General features: G+C 40.1%; 1 protein-coding gene across 2 annotated transcripts; it reads right to left on the bottom strand.

Moving 5' to 3' along the window:
- Positions 1-328: 328 nt before the first annotated feature.
- Positions 329-23,509, bottom strand: grhl1 (grainyhead-like transcription factor 1). Of its 2 annotated transcripts, none has more exons than XM_012864568.3 (16): positions 23,351-23,509; positions 20,426-20,615; positions 20,174-20,244; positions 17,791-17,924; positions 17,458-17,693; positions 16,806-16,888; positions 15,491-15,644; positions 15,266-15,377; positions 13,455-13,549; positions 11,336-11,579; positions 8,958-9,085; positions 6,410-6,438; positions 5,827-5,912; positions 4,019-4,104; positions 3,346-3,410; positions 329-1,527 (listed from the first exon to the last, which is right to left on the bottom strand). In XM_012864568.3, the coding sequence occupies exons 1-16, from the start codon at positions 23,368-23,370 to the stop codon at positions 1,413-1,415; spliced, it is 1,848 nt and encodes a 615-aa protein (XP_012720022.2). In that variant the 5' UTR covers positions 23,371-23,509; the 3' UTR covers positions 329-1,412. The 2 variants fall into 2 exon arrangements, with proteins under 2 accessions (XP_012720022.2, XP_012720023.2); XM_012864569.3 differs by lacking the exon at positions 23,351-23,509 and adding an exon at positions 23,086-23,249.
- Positions 23,510-24,471: the final 962 nt, after the last annotated feature.

The raw sequence follows: 24,471 nt of genomic DNA, 5'->3' as shown, positions 1-24,471 counted from the left end.
TGCACAGTACTGCAGCAAAGAAGGTTTCCCCTGCTTCAGTAAAGTTACTGTTAAGTCGCTATGTTATTTAGCATCTAACGAGAGGGTACTGTAGCAGCGGCAGCCCACCACTTCCACAATTTTCACTTCTGCAATAATGTCTGCATCATTTATTATTCTAGACTGAAACTGTGTGAGTGGTGCTTTTTTGTGTTTCTGCCAGAACAGCGTCACTGCCGTTTCTTCCATGCACTGCACAAGTTAAGATCCGATAGCAGCTGTTTCGGCAGACCGTTTTATTCAACTGTATCATGAAATTAGAAAATATGAGAAATAATCAGACTCAGACTTCAAAAGTGGCTGCTGGTTTGAGCTTTATTGGGCACTTTATCAGAACCTTCGACTTGTAGCATTGGTGGAAAGTCATACAAAAGTTTTATTAATAATTAAAGTAGTGATAGAAAACTGGTTATATATAAAGAACCCACATCCATTTTCTTAATAAATATATACACAATAAGTACTGAGATATATAAAAAAAGAAGTTATACAGATCCTTTTCCAAATATTATTTACAATATTTCCATAAAAAAGACAAAGATCAGCATGTATCTTATGGCAATAGAGGACTATTATTTTCTGAATTTGCCTGAGCCTGATTAGTATTGCACTATCATGACAGCCTGAAAGACTGATAGAAAGATACTAGGTATTTACTGACCTATAGACATTAAGAACATACAGAAAGGCTGAAGTTCAGCACTTTTATCAATACAAACATTGTAATACTTAACAAAAGCCTCTTTTTTTTAAACTAATTTAATGAAACACATCTTTCATAACTAAATCTTACCCTAAAAAAATACAAACATTTACAGTATTCTACGAAGTGATGACATTCGAAATACTGCTATACTGTTTAGTAATAATACAAATTTTAAAATGCGAAATTTCTAACTTTGCAGGTTGCAGTCATCAGTGCTATGACTTTGTGGAGGGAAAAAAGAGATGTTTATATTTTCATAATTAAATTCCAAAACCTCTGAATAATAATAAAAAAAAAAACTGCTGCTTGCATAGCTTGAGGTATAGCAGCTTCCAAACCGTTCCGCAACCCTCAACAGTTTGCATAAAACTAAGCACTAATATACAAGCTGCAGCTCCTGTTCTCATAAAACACAAACGCACATAAATCCTTACTTAATTTTTGTGTGCACATAGGAGGCTTGGCAATAAATGACCTGTATAACTTACGTTTTTTTTTTTAAACCATCATCGTCATCTTTTTAAAGGCTCCGGCTTTGATGTACCAATTTGAGGACTATTTTACATGACGTGATTACAGGTTTTAGATCAAGTCCATTATCCCTGCAAAGCCAGGAGTGTAAACCTGACGGCTACAGACATCCTCCGTCTGTGTGTGGATGTTTGAATCAGATCTCTGTCAGAGTCAGTTTGTACATGCCTCCCTGCTCCTCCATGGTGATCTGAAAGGTGTCTTCATTGGAGTAGTGCTTGATGATGTTGTCATCCATGTGGACCAGAATACTAGGAACAACAAAATGGGGAACAAAATAATGTATAATTTGTTGCTGGAAATGTTTTAGTCTCATCATTGTGCCATTCTTTGTTAACATAAAGTTAATTACTTCAGCTCTGTGCAAATGTGCCCCTTGAGAATGAATTATGACAAAAAAAATGTCTCTGTGGGTTTGTTCATACCCGTAAGATACAATGCAATGCAAAAGTATTCAAATCCCTTGAAATTTTAGAAATTTCGTCAGGTAACAGCTACGAACCTCAATGTATTTTACTGGGATTTTAACTGATAGATCAAACTCAAGGTAGCACAGAATTATAAAGGGAAAGCAAAATGGATTAGAGTTTAAAGCTCCATCTGAATACCCTTAATTATAGCTTCCAGCTCCTGTTCCTAGACCCTTCATGGCGTCAACATTAAGAACTCTATCGTAGGTAAGAAAGGAGCTTCGGCCTGCTGTGCTGATTTCGGACGGCCTTTAACTCCGATGTCATTACGCAAATGGATGATTCTAGCCAAATCCGGGGCTACAGCCTTCCGCAAATGAACTACAAAGTAGACCCTCTCTTCTATGCGGACATTTTCGCTGATTTCTGTGAAGGGGCTGTGCACATACGTCATGTCACGCAAAGGATTGTGGGATACCTCAAAGGCTCCTTAGTGCCAGTAAGGTTCCTAGGTAAAACTAGCCGTGAGAGGAAGCATACAGGCTCCTTTTCCTACTTCCTTCCTTGTTGCCTGGACTATTCACACTGCAAAAACGGAACTAAAAATAAGTAATATTTTCTTAAAATGAGTGTATATGTCCTTGATTTGAGCAGCTAAATAAGATAATCTGCCAATGGAATAAGATTTTTGCACTTAAAATAGGAACAACTCATCTCCATTGTCTTATTTCAGGTGCAGTTTATCTAATTATCTTATTTTAGGGGTCAAAAAACTCATTCCACTGGCAGATAATCTTATTTACCTGCTCAGATCAAGGACAAAAACCCACATTTTAAGAACATTTTACTTATTTTTAGGTCTGTTTTTGCAGTGCAGACAGTACTTCTCATGGCGACTGCTGAAGCACTTCTGCTTTGGCTAGAAGTAGGTAAAATCCTCTTGAAATTAGTGTATTTTTCATTGATATGAGCTGGTAAATCAGACTATTTGCCAATGGAATAAGATTTTTGCACTTAAAATAACAACAATTCATCTCCCTCATCTTATTTCAAGTGCAGGATGTCTAATTATCTTATTTTAGGGGTAGAAATTCTCATTCCATTGGCAAATAGTCTTATTTAGCTGTTCAAATCAAGGAAAACTATACTAATTTCAAGAAAATGTTACTTACTTTTAGTTCCCTTTTTGGAGTCATATAAGGGTATTTGGATGGAGCCTATGTGTCCAGACCTATTTAACCTGATACCCAAGATGCAACAGAATGGCCCAGTCAAAGTCCAAACCTAAATGCACCTTTGTGGCAAGATTAGGAAGCTGATGTCCAGAGACACTTTACATGCAATCTGACTCTGCAAAGCTGGCAGACACATCCCAAAAAAAACTTTCAGCTGTAGAAACTATTGGTTCTATCAAGAGGAGTGTTAAAAATCATATATTAATTTTCCTCCACCTTTATATTCATGCACCACCCTTTGATGGTCTGTCACAAACAAAAAAGTCCCAATATATTACATGGAGCTTTGTTGTTGTAATGTGAAAATATGAGATTTGCACACAGCTGGAAGCCTAATAGCACACAGTCAAACAAATACATAGTCAACTTGTGGGTTCTCCGTGAAGTTTCAGGTGTGGTGTGAAAATGTTCTGGAGTCACTCACCCTTTCTTGCACTTTTTGTAGACTTTTTCAATCTTATCCAGAGGTAGATCGTACTTCTCTGAAACCTGGTGAAGAAGAAACTGTGTCAGATCTCCATTCCACACATGGATCCCTATTAAACCACATCTGTGCTCATCCTTACTTTGGCCTCTTTAACCTTAACTCGGGCCCTTTAAAAAAAACTCCCAAACTCTTTTGGGCCTTACGAGGCTGGCCGGGCCTCAGATGTACAGGGATTTAAAGGCTTTGCACCTCATGAGTGCTGAAAAACCAGAACAAGCAAAAACCCAAGAACAAGAAGTTCCTGCGCTAACCCTTTGAAACTCAAATGCTTTACATACCTTCTACACATGACCTTTTGAACACCGATAACATCTAAACTAGCATCGCTGCCTTCGAGACAGTTTGTTCTGACATTTTTCCGGTCCCTCCTCCCAACCAACAACTTTTAGCCTAGGACAATAGGCTAAAGGTTATTTCTATCTTCTTTGTCTTGACTTTAAAGTCCTCCTCTTTAACCGTCGCCGTCTGCTCAGCTCGATAATGCGTTTGCTCAGACGTACGTGAGAGCTGAGCCGGGCCTCTGGCTACTCGGCGTAAAACTTTACACCAGCAACACCACACAGGGACAGAAAGTCCACAGTAAGCCAGAAAAAAACTGAGAGGAACTCACAGCTTCCACCAGGCCCTGCAGCGTGGGATTCTTCAGCATGAGGGCGTCGAACACCTCGTCTGATTCCTTGCGAACGTACAGCAGGACTGTGAGGCGGAAAACGAGGAAAAAAAAAGAAAGACGATGAGAGAGGTTATTATATTTGAAAATACTCATAATACAAGCTTGGGGAAATTACATTTACAAGAGAAAATGCAATTACCAGACTTCAGATTTGCAATGATATTAAGAAAATAGGATCAATCATGACTGAAGTCATACAACTAACATTGAACAAAACAATGAGGAGTAATTTAAACCAGTGTGACGAGGTTGCGTGTACGAAATGTCAAAAGGAGGACCGGCCCACGGCATTATGTGTCCCACCAGAACCACACTCAGACCCTCAAGAGCCTGTTCCTCAAGGATTTGTTTCTTTTGTTTTTAAAAATTACTGTTTTGTGTAATAAAAAAAAAAGTATTTCCTTTTTATCCAGATTGGACAATATTTCTGATCCTGCAGTGATCCTGTCAGTTTGCCCTCCAAACCCTGATGACTAGAGGCAAGGCAAAAAATAATTCAGATTCACCTCCTACAGACAGAGGTGTTGATAGTGCTGGATATTCAATCTGTGCGTACCAGTGTGTGAAAAAAAAAAAAAAAAAAGTTTTTGACATTTGAATCATTACTAGACCGGTCATTAAAAGGGAGTGGCGAGCTGGATAATAATACCCCTGTCCAAATGGAGACAATCCCAGTCACGTGTAGGCACACTTCTCTGAGAAATGGGGTCAAAATTCATAGAATAAAATTTTAAAATAGCCTGAAGAGCCAGATTACGGTGCCCAAAATAAGATTGGCCAGGCCCCCTCCCCGCCTCCTTGGCTTAGGTTGAGCACCAGGATCCAGGCCCTGAACTCCAGGACCTTCTCTGCAAGGTCTCACACCAAGGCTGATATTAGGCTGAGGGGGGAGTTTGGAGAAGACCTGCAGCTCCTCCGAGTCAGCTGCGGTGGTTCATCTGGCCAGGATGCCAGAATCTCATCGTATTTGTCATTATTCATGTGGGATCTGTGTGTTTTTTTTGGGCTTTTGTTAAAGTTACTTCCTGATTTTTGACAGGTGATCTGTTTGCATGAACTTGCTCCTGACCAGAGTGGAAATTTTCCTCTGAGTCTCACCCGCTGCTTTTTGGAGGCACAACCCAGGGGAAAAGTCCCGTTAATTCAGAACCAAACATAATTTTTGAGAAGCAACAAACACTTTTTAACCAACCTGTTAAAAACCTAAAACTACAAATCCCCTCTACTGGATCATTCTTCTGGATCATCTTGGACGGCACCAGACCAGTTTCAATTAAATCTCTTTGGCCCAATTTAGAACTAAACTCCTGATAATAATACTGCTTCTGTTTGTGAAGTTACTGACTATAACAAAACATGTTTTAATAAACTCCAGCCATCTTTACAGTTTAATAAAAACATGTTTCTCCATGTTTATAATGAGCTGCCTGCTTTGCAGTAGGATGTAGGGTAAAGGGCATCAGCTTGCCTCCTGGTGCGTGTTCCCTGAGTGATCGGTGATATTTGTTAGGTCACTAAAGGTCTCAGACCTGTGTGTGTGTGTGTCTGTGTGTATTTTGAAAGACCTGGAACAAACACATGGCCCAGAGAGTACATGTGCAGTGGGGAGGGTGGAGGTGGGGGACTTCAGAGGCTGACCGCAGCAAACACACAGGGACTTGCATGTGCAAACAGTTTCATAATTTCGCCCAGCAGAAAAAAAAAAAAAAACATAATTGTTTAAACAAAAAACACAAATCTGGTACCTTTCTTGGGCTCGTCCGGTCTTGCCATCTTGTTCGGCGGTGACCCAAACTCATCATCGCTGAAGGGTAATCTCCTCAAACCTGAGCTGCATTGGGAACAGATGCATATTATCCACACAGCAATGATTAAACAGCTGCTGCAAACAGTTAACACGCCATGCAACACAAGCACCAAGGTAATGTAAAATCTGCAAGCCTTTCATAGAAACAGAAAACACACCACTACACCGGTTTTACTTTGTACACTGCAAAAACGGAACTTAAAGTAAGTAAAATGTTCTTAAAATGAGTGTATTTGTCCTTGATTTGAGCAGGTAAATAAGATGATTTGCCAATGGAATAAGATTTTTGCACTTAAAATAGGAACAACTGATCTCCATCGTCTTATTTCAAGTGCAGGATGTCTAATTATCTTATTTTAGGGGTCAAAATACTCATTCCATTGGCAAATAATCTTATTTACCTGCTCAAATCAAGGACAAATACACACATTTTAAAATGATTTAACTAATTTTTAGATCGGTTTTTGCAGTGTATAGGTCTGAGCTCAACAGTAAATCAAGTGTAAAATCAGGAAACCTACCCATCTTCTCCATCCTCTGCAGGGAAGGACTGTAGAATGCAAAGAAACAGATATTTACTCATAAATTGCGACTAAAAAGCCATATATCCAGTCGTAATGTTTTTTTTATACACGCTTTTAACTGTGCAAACACTGGATACAGCTAAATCAGTCACTTTTGTCAAAGGGGAAAAGTAAACACAGGAATCCTGGGTTTACCCATTTACTCTTTATCACCATCAACAGCAAACAACCAATATACAGATATAAAAACTCCCGGTGCTGGATGGGGCCAAAGTTTAGATCTGGGCCTTCACAGCGGTACCCGGGTCATTTCTAGCTTTATAAGAGTATTTCTCAAAATCAGAGGACAAATATTCAAAATTAAACAAAGTAAAAGTGTCGGATGCATATGTATTCTATGAATAGTTAGCTTCAGGATGGACAACCTGCAGACCGAGACCAAGACATGGAGGTCCGTGTAAACTGACAGGCCGCTAGTCAGAGAAGCTGCTACAGTAACTCCGGTGGTAAAAAAAATGTATTTACTCATGCACTCCATAAATATGACCCTTATGAAAGGGTGGTAAGAGGAAAGCCATAAGAAGTTTCATTTTCTGTATGCAACAAGCCATACAGAGGCAAAGCAAACACGTGGAAGAAGGGGATATTGTCAGATGAGACCACACTGTAGTGTTTTAGGCTACAATGCAAATGTAATATTTGGTAGGAAGCTAATGCTAACATCCTCCAGACTCTGTGGTGGAGGTCCACCTTCCAGCAACAACCCTACACCATCAACCTGAACTACGATGGGATCACAGCAGAGAATGGCCTAGTCAAAGTCCAGATTTATATCTAATTTAAAATCTCTGGCTGGCAAGATTTGGATGTGGATGTTCACAGGTAGTGTAAATCCAATCTAACAGTTTTGCAACTGAAAGTGGTCAAAATGTTTAGTCTGTGGATGTGTGAAGGTGGTAGAGACCTACCCCAAAAGACCTATAGCTGGAAATTGAAAGGCAATCTGAAAAGTACCGACTCAGTGTGGAATAATAAGAGTGCGTGCCACACTAATCCCATTTTTGCCGGTAAAAAACATGCATCACTTTGTGGTCTATGACATAAAATATCAATAAGAAGACAAAATGTGAATATTTCTATTTTGCACTGACAAAGAGGTGATCATATCCAAATAACCTCACCACCAATGTTAGCTTATTAAAGGTTTGAAATGGCAATAATTAGTAAACCATCATCGTTTTTTTTTTGTTCTTGGAAAACTGCTGTGATGGATTAGAGGCGGCTGTGTGTGTATTGATCGGCAGCACTGCTGATAAACTTTCTATTCTGGGAGCAAAGACAGTGAACTCTGCTTATCGGACTAATATGTTTGGACTGCGTTTGTCAAGTTTGCTCTCCTGAGCATCCCAAATAATAACTCCCCCCCCCCCTCCACATCTTTAAAGCAAAGCAAACAACAACAGCAAAGAAAATATTTTGTTGGACTTGGATCAATTTGCTTCATAAATGACCAGCAGGGGGCAGTCATGGTTAAAATCCATCTATCCATTGTCCCTCTCTGCTCATCCACGTGGCTGGGGTGGGGGGCAGGTGTCTATGTCCAGGGGTCTCCAATCCATCCCAGAGACAAACTATCAGGCACTTCCAAGGGCAATTTAGAAAGCCCAATTAACCTTTAGGGCTGTGGGACAAAAGCTGAAACCACCCAGAGAGAACCTGTGTACATGCAAACCTGAATTCTGGATTTGAACCCAGGACTTTCTTGTTGCAATGCAACAGCACTGACAATTGCACCACAGTGCAGTATATAGTTAAAACGGGGAGTCAGATATGTCAATGATAAAACGAAAATGAGCAATGTGCTGTTCTTTACCCGCCCCAGAGCAAACCAAAGAGTGCCTGTCAGGTGTGCATCTTCTCATACAAGCCCATGCTCTGTATCATAAAGTACGTGCAGCATGAAGGGGTCATTCCGGCTGCTGGAAGCAAAGCTCAGAGTCCACGCACGCAGAGAAGACGTGCTGCTGCTGAACACTGATAAACCCCTCAGTCACGCCCACAGCTTCCAAGAAGAACTGAATATCTGGCTCTTTTGTACCTTTTCCTGGCTAACATGTTTCCACACGCAGCGTTTGCAAATCAATAAGAAAGCCACACGGCTCCCCCTCGCCTTTAAGAGCGTTTACTCTCTTTGCTGCGAGCGCACGAGCACACGGCTTTAAGACGGTCGTACGGGAACTTTGTTTTTCCACTCCTGCTTTGTTTTGAGTCACTCGGTGAATGATTCATCTTATGAATAAGCAGTCTGAAACTCTGCCATCATCGTGTAGGCCTCCTATCAAAGCTGGAAAGCAAGAACTCCGCGTTCCTGCCAATAAGCGCGCAGGCAGGTCACCTCGACCCAGCTGGCAGATGGGGCGGATGGAGGCGGAAAAACAAACTGTTTATGGACCACCAGAACCGTGTTTATTATTGGGGGAATGGCATAGAAAAGCCTGGTCTATTTCTTTGTTTGATGAAACAGAAGTACAGACGAGGCACTCACGTGGCGCTGCACGGTGGAGAAGTGGATGTCAGGAATGAAGAGGACGGGCTGGGTCTCAAGGTCGCCCAAGGTCTTGAAGATGGTCACATCGTTTCTCTTCTGGAGGAGGTTGACCTTAACATCTGGGACTGAGAGGGAAGCACAGAGAGATTCGCTTTACCAAGGAATCAGGACAACCTTTTTAAATATTGCAATAAATATGCCTTTAATAGCTATTTGTTGGAAACATATGTAATAAAAATCAGATCAAACACTTATAAAGGGGTCATATTCACGTATCTCTTTTAATTGTTGATCTTTTATAGTGTTTATTGATCTTCTTTATAGTTTAATATTTATAACTGATATCATAGTACCATAGTATCGGCTGAATTTATTTTTAAATGCTCCATCGGGAAGAGATGACTGGACACTTGTTCTGGCCTACAGCACCACCTGCTGGTCGTTTTGGTCTCTCTGCAGGATCTCATTTCAGATAACTTCAATATAACTGACATTTTACTTTTAATTCACGAATTAAAAGTCAGGTTAATTACACTTGGATTTATTTCAAGCATTTCTGTTACGTCTGATAATTGTGGTTTACAGCTAACGAAAACTCAACATTTAGTTTCTATAAACATTTGATTATTATATGAGATCAATAAAATATTTTTTAGTACACAATTTTATATTTAGCAGCCTACATAATCATTGTGGAGACCTTATACGTCAATTCACGTATCTCTTTTAATTGTTGATCTTTTATAGTGTTTGTTGATCTTCTTTATAGTTTAATATTCATAACTGATATTACCACATTGGTCGGCTGAATTTATTTTTAAATGCTCCATCGGGAAGAAATGACTGGACACTTGTTCTGGCCTACAGCACCACCTGCTGGTCGTTGTGGTTTATCTGCAGGATCTTATTTCAGATAATTTCAATATAACTGACATTTTACTTTTAATTCACGAATTAAAAGTCAGGTTAATTACACTTGGATTTATTTCAAGCTTTTCTGTCACATCTGATAATTGTGGTTTACAGCTAACGAAAACTCAACATTTAGTTTCTATAAACATTTGATTATTATATGAGATCAATAAAATATTTTTTAGTACACCATTTTTTATTTAGCAGCCTACATAATCCTTGTGGAGACCTTATACGTCAATTCACGTATCTCTTTTAATTGTTGATCTTTTATAGTGTTTGTTGATCTTCTTTATTGTTTAATATTCATAACTGATATTATAGTACCACATTGGTCGGCTGAATTTATTTTTAAATGCTCCATCGGGAAGAAATGACTGGACACTTGTTCTGGCCTACAGCACCACCTGCTGGTCGTTGTGGTTTATCTGCAGGATCTTATTTCAGATAATTTCAATATAACTGACATTTTACTTTTAATTCACGAATTAAAAGTCAGGTTAATTACACTTGGATTTATTTCAAGCTTTTCTGTTACGTCTGATAATTGTGGTTTACAGCTAACGAAAACTCAACATTTAGTTTCTATAAACATTTGATTATTATATGAGATCAATAAAATATTTTTTAGTACAGAGTTATTATTTTGCAGTCTACGTAATCATTGTGGAGACCTTATGACATGAAAGCTGTCCAGCAACAATCACAGGCGTGAACCATAAAAGGCCATTGCTAGAGAAGCTCAGTGTTCACCTGATGTTATCCAAGTCTATTAATGGAAGGTTTAGTGGAAGGAAAAAGTCTGACAGTGAAACACCAAAAATAAATAAATAACAATACAGAAGTGATGGCCTTATAAGAAAGTATGTTCCTGTACTGTACACTGGATGCACTCAGAATGAACTGATACGCATGAATTACTGCTTCAGTGCAGCAGGACTTGAAGGTGATCAGCCTCCACTGAGAGATTCATGGATGCCCAGATTGCTTTGAAAGTGGCCTTCAGCTTGACAACATCCCTTAGACTCTCCGTGGGGGTCAGGTCAGCTTGCTGGCCAGTTAGCTACAGCATACCGTGCTCATTAAAGATACTTTTTGTACTCATTACATAGGGGGAAGTCCTGCTGGAAAATCAAATCCGCATATCCATAAAGGTTTGGCTGAAGGACCTATGAAGTGCTCTAAAATTTACCTCTGACTAATTCAGAGGTTATCCTAAAATTGACTGGTAGACAGCTGTGTTGACTTCTTACTTGTTAAAACACGGTAGCTAATGACTCCCCAAATCCCTAACCCTTGGAAACCCTAACCTTCACCCCACTGAAAGGCAAGATTTACTCTCACCTGAGAAGAGGGTATTGCCCTCCCCAGTCCTTTTTCTCTTTTACCCAGTTAAGATGCCCCAGACGTCTCTGGTTTAGAAGGTGTCGTTATCATTAGTTTTAATGTGATACGTGACTCACAAGCCAGGCCTGCGTTGAGGTCTGGGACCTTCCCTTTCCGGCGGGACTGCTTCCTCTCCTCATCTCGGATCTTCCTTTCAGCTCCCTTGTCGCAGAACACTTTAATCTGGCAGAAGGCGCGGTGGATGGGCTTGTTGCTGCGGTTGTTGTAGCTGTAGGTGTCGATCTGCAGGTTCAGAGGAAGACCCTTCACCCCCTTCTGAGAGGAAAAGTCGGTGCTCAGACAGTTGACGGAGATGAAGATCTGTGGACAGAAGTTTGAAGAAAAATGAGATGAATGACAGAAAACAGTGACAGATCTTAAGAGTAGAGCCGTATTGTGTGTAAGTTCTGTTCAGATCCGGTCATCAGTTGCCTCAGTGTCTGTTACTAACATGGTGGTTAAAGTATCCTATTCTTTAAAATTCTCAAAGACCAAAGTAGTAGAGTATAGAAGTACTTCAAGTGTACTTCTATTCTCTAAGGTTCTGTTGCAAACCACAGCAAAACATGCAGTATGCATGATGCTAATCTGCAGAGATGACACCCAAGTTCTACAGATGAGCTAATAATAATAATAATCATAACTTATTGTTACATTTTTTTTTTAAAACCAGGCGCTTTTTATTTCTGAATACATATGCCAATAAGGCACTTTTTACATACATACATTCTTGAAAATGTAAATCTTTGCTGTTAAAATGTGTCTTTATTTTGATAGTACCGTATCTTTCAGACTATAAGGCGTACTTAAAATCCTTGAATTTTCTCCATAATCCAGTGCGCTTACACTCCTAAAAATACGGTAAATCTAAACATTAACTGTAAAAAAGATCAAATTGCTTTTTTTGGGGGGGGGGGGGGGGGGGGGGGCATATGGGTGTAGACTAATGATTAGTTGCAGCCTTTTTAAAGACGCTAATCTCCAACTTTGAAGTAAGTTTTAATTTTGATTCCCTTGCATCAGCAAAACAGCTACAAACCTCCGCAGCTCTGGCAACATTACGTGCTCTATGCTGTCCTCCTGTGGTCAACTACAGTAACAACACGTTTTCTTCTTTGTCCAGATGGTTTTACTAAACAGGTTGAAATTGTGTAGACAGAACCCGTAATCACAACAGAGGGCCTGAAGACAACTAACAGCGAGGGTCAGTGAGTTATCCATCTCAGATCAATTAAATTTCAGATTATATAACAAAATGCATTCAAGTATATCGATTAAAAGCTGCAAGAACACAAAGTGCACACAAAGAAATGTGAACTCTTCAGGATTAAAGCCAGTTTTTAAAAGGATATATATATATATATATATATATATATATATATATATATATATATATATATATATATATATATATATATATATATATATATATATATATATATATACACATTGAATGTTCTAAAAGAGTATTTTGCCACAATTTTTGGGTGTTTTAAAAACTCCACCATCATCATTTGGGATTAACAGTAAGTTTTGTTGTACATCAGAGAGGAAGAAAGCCAACAAAGACAAAACACACAGACAAAAAGCATACGAGGGGCTGCCCTTCGCAAATACACGACAAATACCCGTATCATGCTTTATTATCACCCTGAGGGCAAACCACACAATCACACACCTGCACGTCTCAGCTTACGTCGGCACAATTTTCTCAACTTAACGCCTAAACTCAGCATTTCACCGTTAACCCACTAGCAGGGGCAGAAACCTTCTCCCTACTCGGGGTCTAACACTCGAAGGCATTTTAAAAGATACAAGGACGTCCATTCAGACGCACAAACACGTCCTTTATCTGTAACGTAATCTCTCGCTGAAGCATAGTTTAAAACAACAAGACAGCGGGGAGGTTAAACACATCACAAGGTGATAAAAACAAACAAGGATGAGCCTTTAAACAGACTTCAAGCTAACATCCTGGATTCTGCAGAAAACGGTGCCTTCATGTGACTTTATGTTTGCAGCCGAGCGCAACCGCAGGGAGAGGAAGACGAGCTGCAGGTTTGTTATTTATTTACCGTCAGAGACTGTAGGATATTAGAAACAGAAATACAGAAACTATGGGACAGAGACTGTGGGATATTAGAGCTGAAGTCATTTTTCTGTTCTTTGTGTTTAAGTTTCTATATCACGTCTTACTTTGGCCTCCTCGTTTGTGTCCCACGTGAAGGATATTGCGTTGTAGGAAATCTCCTCGATGTTGCCGATGGTGTTGAAGCTCTCCTTGTAGTCAGCTGGGGAAAAAATAAAAAAATAAAACATCAGTTCACTGATTATTTCAGAAGTAAATGGCAGATGTAAAATGGCTACTAGGTTCAGCAAAAAAAATTGTATTTGATGTTGTTTAATACAAAATATTGCCATTAGGCTCGTTAAAGAACAAAGTTAATACAAGAAATAGATTTTTCTGCTCTGCAAGTCTTTATCCCACTAATTGCTCAATGATTTAGGCTTCCTACACATTTTTCACGTACAAAAAAATAAAAAGAAATTAAACTTTTCCAACCTTTGCATTCATTTTGAAACTAAGCTTAAATTCACTTTGAATCTATGGTAGATATTTCTACAGTGTACAGGTTTTCAGTGTAGAATAAATACAGAAAACAGAAAGAAAGACAAAAGGTATTAAAAAAGAAGGACATAGAAAATATAGATGAAAGGAAGGAAGGTCATCTGGTCAGCTTCTATTAATTCAATATTCAATTAAATTTTATTTATATAGTGGCAATTCATGAAACATGTCATCTCAAGGCACTTTACAAAGTCAAATTCAATCATAATATACAGATTGGTCAAAAATTTCCTATATAAAGGCACTATTAAACACTGGGGGGACGGGGCCCTTTCTGTGGTGGCACCCACGCTCTGGAACCAGCTTCCTTTGGACCTTAATGCCACCACAGAACTGGGCCTTTTTATTAAAAGCAAACTGAAGATGCAGTTGTTCAGAAAGGCTCCGCACATTTTTTAAAACTGAATTATTTTGTTTTTTTTCATGTAAAGTGTTATTTTATTGTTATGCATTTTGGTCTCCTCAGGGTATATTTTATAAATAAAAAAAATTAAAAATCAATTAAAGAAAGGGAACCAGGAAAGAAAGGAGGAAGTGAAGAACACAAGGAATGGAAAAAAAGGAAAGAGAAAGACAAACAGTAAGAAGGAAGTCAGGAAACAAAGCAGAAAGGACACATGGAGGGAAGGAAGGAAGGAGGGAAGGAAGGAAGAAAGAAAGAAAGAAAGAAAGAAAGAAAGAAAGAAAGAAAGAAAGAAAGGAAGGAAGGAAGGAAGGAAGGAAGAAAACAACAAAATGCACTAGGAAGAAAGGGAAGCAGAAAACAGGAATGAAAAAACAGAAAGAAGGAAAGAACAGAAAGACGTGGGAGGACAGACAGTAGGAAGGAAGGGAGGGAGGAAGGAAAAGAGGGAGGGAGAAAGTTAGGAAGGATGGGGAGACAGGTAGCAAGGAATGAAGGAATAAAGGAAGAAAATTACTGAGCACAAAGAAAGCAAGGAAAGAAGGAAGGAAGGTAGGAAGCTCCATTGTGTGATGAAGTTGAGCATGAAATGATCAAAACTGCAAAAGTTTACAATTGTTAAACTAACAAAATCATTTTTTTCCCCATCTTTAGATGCTGCTTGAAAGCTTTAGAAACTTCTTTACAACCAAGTTAAAAAAAAGTTTACGCCTGTGATCATTTCTGAAAGAACTTCTCAATCTCTAGTTCCTTTTTTTTTGTATTTTTGTTCTTCTGCACACAGCGGCTGATTAGATAGAGATGATTAGAAATTCTGCTGTTTCAGAAACTTCTGCTTTCATTTCTGGTCCTTAAAGCCTGGCTCACCCGAACATAGGAATTAATCTCATTGTTTAAAACGGTCGACAAGTTAAACATGAACTCCTGACATTTTAGTCCCTCATTGTTCAACCAAGTTTCAGCTGGGATGCTCACCGATGTCGAGACACCTCTGTTTAGCCGTGTGCTGCCTGGAGTGCCAGTACTTCCAGTGTTTCAGCTGATCGTCTCTGCACTTCTCCTCCCCGAACACGACCATCACCACACTCTGACAAGGCACCAACGTACAATAAGAGATTAATGGGTTTGAGCGTTTAATTCAGTAATAATAGGAACAGTAGCAGTTTTTTTGGTTCAGGTAAATAGTTGAATCTTTCTTACCCTGACTTTTGTGATGGGCTGCTGAATACCTTTGTTGTCAACCTCCCTGAGTGTGATTGGGTAAAACTGTCCCTTGTTGAGGTACGTCATCGTCCCGTCGCCGGTCTTCTGACGCAGAGATTTGGATGCCTCAAGAGAATACTCAAAGTTACTCCTAAAGGGGAAAAAAAGGACAGGATGTGTTCAGCATAAAAATAAAAAAACGTGGTCTCACAGGAAAACGTGCTCTACCCGTTACAGAAATTGTTACGGCGGCACCGACAGACGGTGTAAATAAACGAAAAAGCTTGATATGAATTTGGTGATTTGATGTTTCTGTGACAAACAAGAGTCTGGTCTCTCCTGAAAGTGCTGAGTGGAAGTAGAGATGAACACACAAATGAGCTGACGACAGAAAACTGTTTTCACCTTAACCTTTCCAGTTGGAAACTCAAACAAATCCCACATTCTTCCAATCAACTATGGTGCAGACCCTGTTACTAAAGGAAGAAGGCCCAAATGGCTCTTTGAGATCATGGTTCCATGAGCAATATGCAGCCCCCTTACACCTGATCAAATGATAAAAGTCGATTTAACGAGACCCCGGGCTGTGTGTGCTTTCACAACATGCAGGCAATTATAACGCATAAAGCCCTGGTTGATTATGGACAGAATGATCTGAGAGGGGCTAACTTTTTATGTATAGCTATGCAGTTTAAAATGAAGTGAGAGGAAGCACAGAAGCTTTTTTTTCTAGGAGGAAATTGTTCTTTTTTTTAATTAGATGTAAATTCATGTTGTTCAGGCTACAAGAGAGAGAATGAGACTTATAGTAGATAATTAGAAGGCTGACCAGAGAACAGTGAAGCTGCCCTGTTTGAACCTTTTCAGCTTCCGGTTTCTGTCTTAAATAGAACATTTTCAATTTGGAAATGTTCTCAGCTTTTTGGAAATCTCAGAAAGAATAACAGAAAGTTTTTACATTCTCCAAGGAATACACACTAAAAACTGCACAAACTGAGCTAGTCCCTTTGATGCTAACTCCAGTTTATAGGTAAACTTCAATCATTTTTGTCTGTTTTCAATTACTAATAAAACCCTGTGTCTGCTCTCAGACAATGTGACATCACCTATGCTCCAAATATGAATAACTGCTACCAGCACGAAGGCTACAAAAAAAAATAAAACATCTTCAGGGCTGGTAATAATAATAATTAATGAAGGGAAACTGGGACTGGGCTACATTTGGCATCGGAAGTTTTGCAGAAATCTGAGATCAGAAACTGGCCTCAAACCTCTGCTGGGTACGTCTGTCATCGGAAACAGCGCGACTCACCCCGGTGCCGTGTCAAACTGAGTGTAGTCCTCGGGTGTCATGGCGGCCATGCGTAACTGGAGATCTCCTGGGAAGGCAAACATCTGCAACACAAAGAGGAAAAGGAGTAAAGCAAAGGAAACGCACGGGACTTTCTTTACTGGGTTAAAATCCAGTAAACAGTCATTGTTTGATATTGTGCCGTCCGTCTTTTGTTCGCGCCGTTCTTCTATTTCCATCTAGGTTTAGTTTATTTTTTAAATGTCTGAAACGGCACCCTGGTTCCCCCATCCCCGCTGCGGTGCTGAGGGGTTTTATCGGGATCTGAGGTAATCCCCCTCCAGGTTAAAGTAGAGAAAGAGGAGGGAGAATAGACTTTGGCTATTGTACGAGAAAAGTACAGCACTTTATTGTGTTGGTGAGACAATGACATAATAACACACTGGCCACTATTTTGGCATGTTCAAATAAAAACCAGGGAAGGTTGAGCCCACCGCCGGCCCCGTGGGATCAGGTGAATATCCCATTGTGTGACGGGAGCGATCTGACAGAGGAGAGGCAAATGGAGGAAAGTAATGAAGAGGTGAAGGAAAGGTGGAGGAGGGGGGGGGGTGGCAGCAGGGAAACCATTAGGAGCATTTGGAAGGAGGGGGGGGGAAGTCGAAACACTCGCCTCCTGGGAACCGTCCTTGAAGCCCTCTGAGAAGGTGGAGTCGGGGGGAGTGCGGGCCTGGGTGCTGGGGCTGCACTGCACCACGCTCTGGGCGAGGTGGCGCTCGAAGGCGCCCACGTGACCGCCCGTCTCGCCGCAGTTGTTCGGCACCGTGACAGAGAAGCCGTGGGTGGGCACCTCCGTCTTGACGGGCGTGTAGTTGGGCACTGTGGCGATGGACACAGTGACAGTCGTGTCTAGAAGAACAGATCTCAGTAAGCAGGAAGTTTATTTATTTTTTTTCTTCTGTACGTTACGCCTCTGTGCATTTTTTCTACGTGAGCGTCGACAGACCTGGTGAAGGGAAATGAGACCTCTTGTCCTGGGTGAGCTGAAGAATGTTGACCGGTGCTTTGAGGACCTGGATCCTGCTCTCCATTCCAGCTTCCTGCAGAGGAACTATGGAGTGTCTGGCCTGGATTTGGTGCCTGCAGCACAGAAATGGAGATCCCTACTTCATCTGTGGCCTAGCAAGACCGTGTTAAATGTAGCATTCCTCTTATAAGCACTCAGCAATTATTTTGAAATGCCTGCGTTTCTTAAAGAGGAGGATTTGTATTTTTACTGTCTGTGTTGTGGTTTTATCCTCAAATAATTAGGGCGGCTGTAAAAAAAACAAACTTTTTTCAGTTAGCAAACTTAAAGCCATTTATTTATCCCTCTGTGGTTCTTTGTTGACCTTTGTTGTTATAAAGTTCTTTATAAATACAGGCGGTATGGTACAATTGCTATATTTCTAGAGTTATGCAATGTTCGCAATTTCCCTAAGTCTAAGTTTAACACAATTTTAATTTAAGAAGGTATTCACCTTGAACGTCTGCCTTTATTTTTTCTGTTAACGTAACGGAGAAGTTTTTAGCACAGCCATGTGTTTGACTAAAGTAAAAATACATTATATACAGCACTGCTAATAGTAATTACCAACTTGCAGATTTTTTTTGGGGGTCAAATTTAAATACTTCAGATCCTCAAACTAATTTTAACAGCAGACAGAGATAACCTGAGTAAATACAAGAAGCGGTTTTCACGTGATGATTTAATTTATGAAGGAAAAAAAAAGTCTAATTCAACTTGGAGCTGTGTGAAAAATTACTCCTCTCCATTATTACGTCACTGTGATTAAAAAAACGTTTTTGAAAAGCTGAGTTCAATTTCAAAAACCTCAATCAGAAAGCACTTAAATATCACCGTTCTGACAACATGAAGATATTTTAAGGCTCAGGGACTGGAGAGAACCACAGTGAGAACCGTTATCCATGAAAAAAAAAAACATGGTACAGGGGTGGCCTGCCTACCAGCATTGCTCCAAGAGATGAAACCCAGAACAACATCTGAGGCACTGCAGGCCACTTGCCTCAATTAAGGTCAGACTTCACGATGCAGCAGTAAAATCAGACATACTTTAATAATCCATACTTTAAAAATAAGAAATTGGGCAAAAATTACCTCCATGGGTCAGTTCAAAAAGTCAAAACCACTGCTGACCAAAAAATCCTCTCAGATTTACCCAAAAATATCTGGATGATCCCCCAGAATATTCTGAGAATATTATGTGAACTGATCAGACAAAAGTGGAACTTTTAGGAAGGTGTATGTCCCGTTAGTGTAAAACTAACGACACCTAAGAAAACATGGTGGTGGTAGTGTGATGATGTGGGCCTGCTCTGCTGCTTCAGGACCGGGATGACTCGTCGGAATTGATGGAACCATAAATCCTGCTCACTACCGGAAAAAGGAGGTTTCCTGGCCAGCAGTTCATGACCTAAAGCTCAACGGTTCTTTGGCGTCGCGTCCAGAGAACACGTCGAAGCCCACCAGCCAGTCCAAGCGGACGAATTAAAACAGTTCAGCGGAGAAGACCGGTCCAAAACTTGCCCACAGGGAAGTATAAAACACTCACTACCAGTTATCCCAAAAGGCCCGGATGCCTTAGAATAAACTATTAGCGCCACGATGCGACTATATGTGTTTGACGAAACTGCACTTTGCAAACATATTTATTAGATCCAAATAATAAGAAAAAAAAGTGAAACATTCAAACTAAACATATGTGCAGATCATTCCCAAAAACATTCAGCAAGTTCTGTTAACTGTGACATCATCCAAGGAAGACAGATCACCCGCTATTACCATCTAATGTAGAACAGATTACTGGATCAATGTGTGCTTCTGTGCTTTTTTGTTTCTCTTGTTGTGTCTCTGCTCTGTCTTCTGTAACCCCAGTCGGTCGAGGCAGATGGCCGTTCATACTGAGACCGGATCTGGTTCTGCTGGAGGTTTTTCCTTCCTGTTAATGGGGAGTTTCTTCTTCCCACTGTCGCTTCATGCTTGCTCAGTATGAGGGATTGCAGCAAAGCCATGGACAATGCAGACGACTCTCCCTGTAGCTCTACGCTTCTCCAGGAGTGAATGCTGCTTGTCGGCACTTTGAAGCAATCAACTGGTTCCCTTATATAGGAAATATTTGACCAATCTGTATAATCTGACCCAATCTGTATAATATGATTGATTCTGACTTTGTAAAGTGCCTTGAGATGACATGTTTCATGAATTGGCGCTATATAAATAAAATTGAATTGAATTGAATTGAAGTGTCACGTGTGTTTTAGGTCCACTGCTGTGTGCTGGGCTTTTATTCATATGGGGGGGGGGCTATTAGGAGAGGTCTGCCGCTCACCTTTTGTTTGGATCCACATCAGAGACCAGCGACTCTGTCTTGGGTTGTATTGTTCTCTTGTCCCTGGGCACCTGCGTATGAAGGTAAACACAGCCGCTCAGCGTCTGACCACATCACATCCAACAACAACACGGGGTCATCCCGCCGCCTACGCCGGCAGCTAGATCGGTTACGGACTCTGCCTGGCAGATGTTTCATAACGGTCCGTAAAAACGGCGTAAGGCCTGGCGAAGAAGGTCGTTCGTCTCTCACCTCGTAGTAGTCGTAGAGGAAGCCGAGAGCCGCGGCGCTGTCCTCGTCGCCGTTTATGCTCATCATGGCCTTGGTGGCGGCCGTCAGTGGATTCTCCAGGAAAGACTTCCAGGCTTCATCCTCTGTGGTGAAGGGCCGACGCTGGCCGCCATATCCCTGCTTGTTCTGGAGAACCAAGACCGCACGCTTACTGCGGAAGGGAGATGCCGTTTTAGTTCATCTGCGCAGAGGGTTGGTTTTTCTTTAAAATGTTTCCCATGCAGTTAAATTAGAGACTAAAGCTGCTCAATGAAGCAAATATTTCATGTAAAGATTTGCATCATTTGGTTCTTGAGCATTTAGCACAACGGTTTATCAGCTCAGCAAGCCAGGAACTAAAAAAAAAAAATCACTGCTTCGTTAAAAACCGACAAACAGGTTATAAGTGTGACAAATCAGCCGTGGAGAGGTTGTTTATCCGCGGGACTTGTTGTTCAGGCTTTTCAACGATTGTGCAACAAATCTCAGCCAGATTTTGCTCGGAGTGAAAAAAAAAAAAAAAAAAAAAAAAGACGCGATACAGGCTCATCCGGTGGGACGACTCTACTGCCGGGACTGTCATTGGCCGACGAGCCGATCGGAGGTGACCATGCAGCATTCCTGCGTTTCAACAAGACGTTGCTGCCGTTGTTTTATTGAGACAGAACCTGTTTCTGAAAAAAAAAATAATGAGTTCTGGTGAAACGGTTGCCGCCTACAACTTTTTCCACTTGTGTTGCGTCCATTTTCTGAGACCTTTAAGGCAACGGCTTAACGAGCACGGCAAAATGAGCGGGAACATTTCTCCTTCTGTTACTGTGACAGTTTGCCATTATATTTTTAATGCAATTACTATTTTTAAGGTAATTTTAATTATTTCCCAGTGAAACACATTAAACTTTCATGTGTATGAATATGCACACAAATAAACTTGCCTTACTCTTTATTTTGCACCATCGTCATGGAATCAGCTTCAGATTGCAGTAAAAATTTATGCTTTTGTCTTTTTTGGGAGAGTTTCAAGACTTTTGCACCTGAAGAGAGAAACTTGTTCAGCCTGACCTCTTTCCTATTATGTTGGCTTCAACCTGTTTTATTTTGCTTATGCAATTAGATTTTTTACACTATAATGCCAAAAGTATCATATTTCTCCAATGTGAGATCAATAAAGACTATCTTATTTGATGAAGTATTGCCGACAAAGTTATTCCTTTAAATATTGGCAAAATCTCATAAAAATGCCGCTAAAAATATTTCATACATTTACCTTGAAAATACAATATGGTTAAGGTACAATAAATAAATAACAAATGATGAAAGACAAGACAGATAAACGTTTTTTACTTTATTTTGTGAAAAGCATCTAAAAAAGCCTGGGCTTAAAAATCGGAATTGCTAGACAAGTTTTTTGTAGCACATTTTAAAGAGTTATATATCAAACTTTTAGTATTAGCGCACCCACTTGGCCTAAATCTCCTTTGAAAAAGAGATCTTAAACTGAAGGGATACATAGAAGTTAAATAAATAAAAATAAAATATAAAAATACTCCCATCTTGATGTTCCTTTAGTTGTTTATGTCCTTTTTAGCCCTAACACCTGAGTAAAGGGGATCTTTTTTTTTTAGTAGACTCAGCAGCTACGTGCATGAAACAGCCCCCGTCCCACTGAGTTTGGCTGTTTACAGTAAATCTGACTGTTTATGCTCCTTCCTATTTTACTTAAACCTGAGAAAAACACTCACCACCAGGCATGACATCATGAAGTAAAGCTCCTGATTGTCCTACACAACCAAGTCATTATACAAAAGTGTGACTCAGTGGCTCAGTTTCCATGTCAAGTATCTACAACAGATCCATCTTGTTCCTCCTCTCTCCAATATGGTCAGAGTAATAATTAGTAATAGAATAGCTGATTGAAGTATTCTTTAAAGCAGCTCAATAAGATGCCTTAGTTCATTAGGGACATAATTTGCTGTTAGATTTAAGAAAATCGGACAGAAATATATATATTTAAATTGTATTTCACTTAACACAAAGACAAGTAAAGTATGTTTCTGAATTTCTAGTTAATAAAGCATTAACGTCTTCGTGTTTTCAGCCTTTTTGGGTTGACAGACTATTTGTTTTCTGTAGTAAAACCCACCTGAGCTTGTGACAGTGCGCTGCTTGCTTACATTGTCTGTTTGGGGCCAACGCCTAACAGGTGTACAGTTTCACTCCCCTTAAAGAAAAAAAAAGTCTCGTTTTTGTTGCCCTCAAAATTCACACAGAGAGCAGTTTAATCGTCTCCAACATAAAAAAGAAATAAGAATAAAATCCAACATTTTTTCCCCCCTTGTTATTGTTTTTTTTAGAAAAGCTGCTGACCAGTGCGCCCCTGAACCCCTGCAGAGACGCCTTCTGTGGATGATCGCTTTTTTTTTTCTTCCCCTGAACAAACAGCGTCAGGACTGTTAACAAATCAAACTAAACCGCCCATCTCCAACACGCTCTCCAACAGGCGCCTCTTGCTCGCACGACAGGTGGAGGTACACCTGTACGGGCTTGAATCTGACAGGTGAAATAAGCGCCGTCATAGCCTGGGAAACTATGAGCTTTAGTCACCTCCGCGCCAGGCTGCCAAACGATTGGGCAAAACTTACCGATGCAAAAAGGAAGAAAAAAAAAAGAAGAAGCTGAATTTATAGTTATTCCTAATGAACGATGCTTGAAAGGTGCCAGAAAATGTTGGATCTGCTCCAGGCAGGAGCTCCGGGACACAGTTAATCCTTAAAAATCCATAAAAACTGAACAAAGCTGCAAAAATCTAGTGAACATCTCTCAAAATAATAAGAGTCGGTATTTAGATGAAAATACGGTCAACATGATCGCTGGGCTGGCTCGGAGTGGGGAGTCAGCACTACTTACTTGTCATGCTCCTGTGACATCTTGGTCGGTCGAACTGGACTTTCGAGTTGGTACTGAAAATCCGACCCGTCTTCTTTGGGCTGGAAAACTCCTCCGCTACCGCTGGATAAGGGCCGCAGCAACAAACAAAGTGTCCCCTACTGAGAGAACGGGTTTTGTCGGCTTTTCTCGCTTTTTTTGAGAAACCGAGGCCGGTTTTACCTGTGACAAGGCTGCGGATTGGATCACAGGTGCACAGGTGGGCGGGGCCCTGTCGTCAATTACCCTGTGATTGGCTCATCTGGTGGCCTATACCTGGTGCTGTGCGAGACTTCAGCTGAACCTGTTAAACAATATTGTTTTTTTTAAAAAAAAACTGTGATTTGTATCTTTGAGGTTGTGTTGATATTGGAAGTTTTTCTTAAATGTTTAGTTTACCACTTTTAACCAACTTATTCTTTATTATTTAGTTTTTGTTATATTTAATGTATGTAATAACTAAGTCTTTATCAGTGAATTTCTCACTGTGCTGCAGCTAATCTGCATTCTGCTTTATTCTATGTTAATTAATTTATTTTGTGTTTTTGCCAAGCATGTTTTTGTGGAAAATTAGGCAGTTTCTCCATGAGATTTACATGGTTCTTATGCACAGTCTTGAAAAACTGTGGAAAAGTTTGGAATTTGCTTTAGCAGTTTGCATAGCTGGATAAAAAAGCAAAAAAGCAAACAAATGTTTTTGCTTTTTGTCACAGTTAACCTTTCAAGCAAAGTTTTGAGTTAATGCAAAATATATATATAAAAAAACAGTTTTAAATAATTATTTTGTGTTTTTAGGGAAAAGGCTTATCAAAACCAATATGGCTCTATGTGAAAAGGTGGATGTTTTAACTTTGAGTAACCACATTTTTTTTTCTAAAGCAGATTGCTACACCCAGACCTGATTACTTTGAGAGCTGCAAGATCAAGAACTTAACTCACTCAGACACCAGAGGAGGAATAAAGTGGCATCTATCAGACAGGAAAGGGTTACAAAGCCAGTTCTAATAATTTGGGACTCCAGAGAACCAGAGTGAGAACCATTATCCACAAATGGTGAAAACATTGAACAGTGGAGAACCGTCCCAGGAAAGGCCGGTCGACCG

Source organism: Fundulus heteroclitus, chromosome 19 (assembly GCF_011125445.2).
Source record: "Fundulus heteroclitus isolate FHET01 chromosome 19, MU-UCD_Fhet_4.1, whole genome shotgun sequence".
Taxonomy (NCBI): Eukaryota; Metazoa; Chordata; class Actinopteri; order Cyprinodontiformes; family Fundulidae; genus Fundulus; species Fundulus heteroclitus.
This window is presented reverse-complemented; position numbering and strand designations above follow the sequence as displayed.